The following is a 4360-nucleotide window of genomic DNA, read 5'->3' on the forward strand; positions in this document are numbered from 1 at the left end:
TGTGTGTGTGTGTGTGTGTGTGTGTGTGTGTGTGTGTGTGTGTGTGTGTGTGTATGTGTGCATGGGGAAGAGTGTCTTCACATTTTTTTAATTTAAGCTCAAGAAAACATCAGCCCTTTTCATAGGCCGGATTTGCCTGTTGTTTGATTTCTTGGTCTGCAATCAAATGCAAAAGAAAGAAAATCTCACCTAACACATTTACAAAATGATTGGAGGTTAAAAGTTAATCTGACTATAACTGAATACAGCCTAGTATAAACAAAGACCTCAGTTTCCCTTCAGGCTGTCCTCAACATCCTTAAAAGATTCTGCCATCTGGTGGCCAAATGAAACAAAGTCTGGGTCTTCAAATGCCTTTGTCATAGCAGAAGCCCTTTGGTTATTTCAGTGAAAATTTCCTCTACTGTACTAAGATATTTTAATAAGCTCTTGTCTGGTTACTAATTCATCCTGTTTTGACAGAGTGAATCGAGTCTATAACCTTAAACGTTCTTTTTGTCTATATGCATTTAGACTCAAGCGGCCAGCCTTTCTGTGTCCAGTGCAAGCCAGAGTACCAGGGTCCCAACTGTGAGCAGTGTAGTGATGGCTTCTACAATGCCGACAGCATCTGCCTTCCCTGTAACTGCAGCGGGAACGGAGACCCCCACATATCCCCTCAGATCTGTCACCCGGACACAGGCCACTGCCTGAGCTGCATCAACAACACTACGGGGCTGCACTGCGAGCGCTGCGCAGAGGGCTTTACAGGGGACGCACTAGCCAGGAACTGCACTCCTACAGGTGAGAGCCTGCAGTAGTAAAACCTCTAGTGATTTTTGGCTGCAGTTGGGTAAATTAGGGCTGTGCCCATAGGCGGAGGGTAAACCAACTCCAGGGTAAAGCTAAAAGCAGCCAAATGTATTAAACATCGTAAACCCGTCTTTTTAGGCAAGGACCAGACATGGGTGTCATGTAGGCTAAAAAAAATGTTTAATGGGACTGAGTTTGTATTTAACGTGATTACAATTTAATAAAAATGTTAGAAATTGATAATTATATAACGTTTTCTTTCCACGGTTATTCAAATAGTGAATAAATTATATATAGAAAGTGACATTATCACTAACACTGATCTATCGCGAGTTTAAGCACTCTCAAAAAAACAAAACTATCGTTATAATCACTGAAACTGTATGCACTGTGAAATGAATCTCTTACTTACATTGTACGTCCATCTGTGCTTTGTTGTTTATGATGAGAGAATTCGCAAGAGTACGGAATTCAGTCAGCGAACGTGCGCACACTTAACAAAACTGATCTGTTTCAACGATGACTCATCTGAATGCCTCTGATTGGCCATTGCATTCCTAAGCTCAACAGAATTGTGTGTGATTGGTTAAAAACGCCTAAAATGAAATACTGTGCGTGCAACATGAGCAGAACTTAATTTAATGCCACAATCGACACTGTCTATTCATATTCACTTTGTTAGCAACAGACGTAATAGATTAAATTTGTTTGTGCAGGGGCATTTTTGTCCAATTTAGTGGCATTTTTGCCCCAAGTCCCAGTGGCCAGGGGAAGGCTAAGCCTTACACACGCTCCGCCTATGGCTGTGCCGATACAATCAATTATTGATATATTTATTTTTTGTTCACATTATTGCATCTGTATTTCACATTCTTTTTTATTATGCTCATTCATGCCATTTTCAACAGTTCAATTAAAGCTGTAACTCTGAAACCATCATTTGTCTTTGCAGTTAGAGCTGCTTCAGTACTAATGAAAAGTGAAGAGAATCAGTTGAGAGAGGTTGAAACTGATCCCACAGGTTAACTTTTTCTCGTGGACACCCTGAATCACTTTCTCATGCATTTGGTGTAGTTTCAGTTGTGATTTACTTGTATTGCAACATATTAAATGCATCACATTGATCTTATCCAACCCTACAGGATAGATTGTGTGAACAGGAAGGACCTGAACTTTTTATATTAATATATTTAAGCAACTATTTTAAGAGGTGACTGAAAAGTGCTTGCGTGTTTTGTGGCTGTGGTTTTCAGAGAGAGGAAGAGAGGGTGTGTTGTAGAATGACTAATCCCAGATCAGTGTTCTGACTCACAACATCCGTCTGTACAATGCTGATTTTATCAGTGGCGTACTGTAAAGAGGACAGATCATACATTCCCACAGGCAGGCTGATTCGGGTTGCCAAACAGTGAGCTTGGACCCCAGGGTGAATATATGAAAGCGAGAGGAAGAAGAAAAGAGTGATTTATCACTCCAGTAAGTCAGCCAAATCCACACTCTCTTTTCGTCAATCTTTCCACTCAGCCAACAATAATAAATTGTTCTTTTCCCTTTCGGCCTGTCTGAGCTCTGCTCCAGCCATGTTGCCGCTCACTGATGACGTCCCATTATAGAGGTACACTAATGGTGCTCCAAAAGGCAACATATTGACTTTCCAACTATGGCTGAAATATCTCTGATAAAGTGTTTCCCATAATGACAGTGTTGTAGTTGTGTTGTTGTTGTGTTGTTATTGTTAACATAAAAAAAAACTACAACTTTTCAGTTTTTGGTAATTGAAATACCAGCTGTAATAAAATAAAATATAAATATACGAAAAACTTTATTCTTAAAATGAATTAGAAATGTTGCCTTGGCAACTAACTGAAATAACTAAAAGTACTAAATGTGCTAAAATCTCCAAAATTAAAAATACAAATAAAACCTATATAAGAATTTTTTTTTAATAAAAATGACAAAAACATGTTAAAAAATTTAAACGAACTAAAATTGAAATATGAAAATATAAAAATTAAAGCTAATTCAAAATATTAATAAATACTATAATAGTATATAAAAAATACTAAAATAACACTGCATGATGAACCTTACATGTTTTGTGAGGTAGGTTTTCAGTTTTTATGTACACTGCGTATGTTCTGACATTATTTGTTCTATTGAACAGATGGAATCGCTCCTGCCTGTGAACCTTCTACCAGTGTGCAGCATCTGTTCTCTACATTACACTAGATCAGGGATCCACATGGGACTGTTTTGCTGCTCTCACTTTTCATTCCCTTCCTCTTACTTTGTTTCTTCTCTTCCTATACTCTCTTTTTTGCTCTATTTTTTACTCTATCAATATTAAAAGCATTACAATGCTTTTAATATTTTTTTTCCTGGGATTCTTTGATAAATAGAAAGTTTAAAAAGAACAGCATTTATATTAGAAATATTTTGTAACATTATAAATATCTTTAGTGCCACTTTTGATCTATTTAAATATTGTGTGTCTGTGTGTGTGTGTGTGCAGGGGCGGACTTACCCATTAGGCAAAGGTAGGCAAAAAAAGCCAAGGGCCCCCTAAAATGCTTTTCATATGCGCATTAAGCGCTGACACGCGAACGTTTGCCGTTTACGGTGTTTATTACCATGACAACCATCCGAATCAGTGGCGCCTGCAGGTGTACAGCTGTACGCACTGTGAGTACCATGAGCACTCAGACTGATCTGAGAGTTGCCCCGCAAACATTTCAGCAGTTATTATAGGCCTGTGTGTACCATATTTCTGTCGACTGAACCCATGCCGTTAAATATGAATTTATCAGTCTTTTGCATGCCAAAGTCAATTTCTGCATAGAAATATTATGCGAAATAGAAGCAGAAAATTGTGCTATACATGAGATCGGGTTCGCCTACAATTAATTTGTTGGCTATTTTACAAATGGGAATACAACGAATCCATGACAATGTTTATATTCAAGCTACCCGTAAAATTTATAGTGAAAAGTACTTTAAAAGAGTCTGGAATGCAATGAAGTAATTTTAAAGCTGTTTTTTAAAGCATTTGCTGCATGGATAAAAAAATATAAATAATTAACATATCATACAAAATTGCATTGCAGCAAATCCTTTACATTTTAAGGTATTCAGAACAGAGCAAAATACAAATCAGAAAAGGCAGCTATACAAAGTTTTACATATATGCCATTATAATTAGTGTTTTATTTTTTAACTGTACGGAATTATAAAATAAAACGCAAATTATAATCGAGCATTCCATCAATTTATAGTGATGAAAAAATGACTCGCCATCTCCTAATTGGATGTGCCTTTAGAGAGAAATGCATGGATTACATAATGAAAGAGTTTATTTTATTAGGAGTCTATTTTTGATTTGAATTATTTCGTTTTAAAGTAGTAATTTAAAGCTTTCTATATATTTTGATCATGTCTGAGTTTAGGTTTATAATTGTGAAGCGCTCCTGTTCAAGACCGAGACAGCAGAAAGCATTTGTTTTCTTTATTTTATAAAAGCACAATGTTTTGTTGATATTGTGAGTGCACACAAATAAAACTAGACCCTTTA

General features: G+C 36.7%; 1 protein-coding gene across 1 annotated transcript in view; it reads left to right on the forward strand.

Annotated features, from left to right (window-relative positions):
• The first annotated feature begins 486 nt into the window (after window positions 1-486).
• LOC107587382 (multiple epidermal growth factor-like domains protein 9) overlaps window positions 487-4360 on the forward strand; it is a 21904-nt gene continuing 18030 nt past the window's right edge. The window contains exon 1 of the mRNA XM_016275167.1: window positions 487-783. Coding sequence (XP_016130653.1) covers window positions 504-783 — 280 coding nt within the window. The 5' untranslated portion in view covers window positions 487-503. The remainder of the gene's footprint in view (window positions 784-4360) is intronic.

Source organism: Sinocyclocheilus grahami, unplaced genomic scaffold (assembly GCF_001515645.1).
Source record: "Sinocyclocheilus grahami isolate Dianchi unplaced genomic scaffold, SAMN03320097.WGS_v1.1 scaffold92.1, whole genome shotgun sequence".
In the NCBI taxonomy this organism is placed as follows: Eukaryota; Metazoa; Chordata; class Actinopteri; order Cypriniformes; family Cyprinidae; genus Sinocyclocheilus; species Sinocyclocheilus grahami.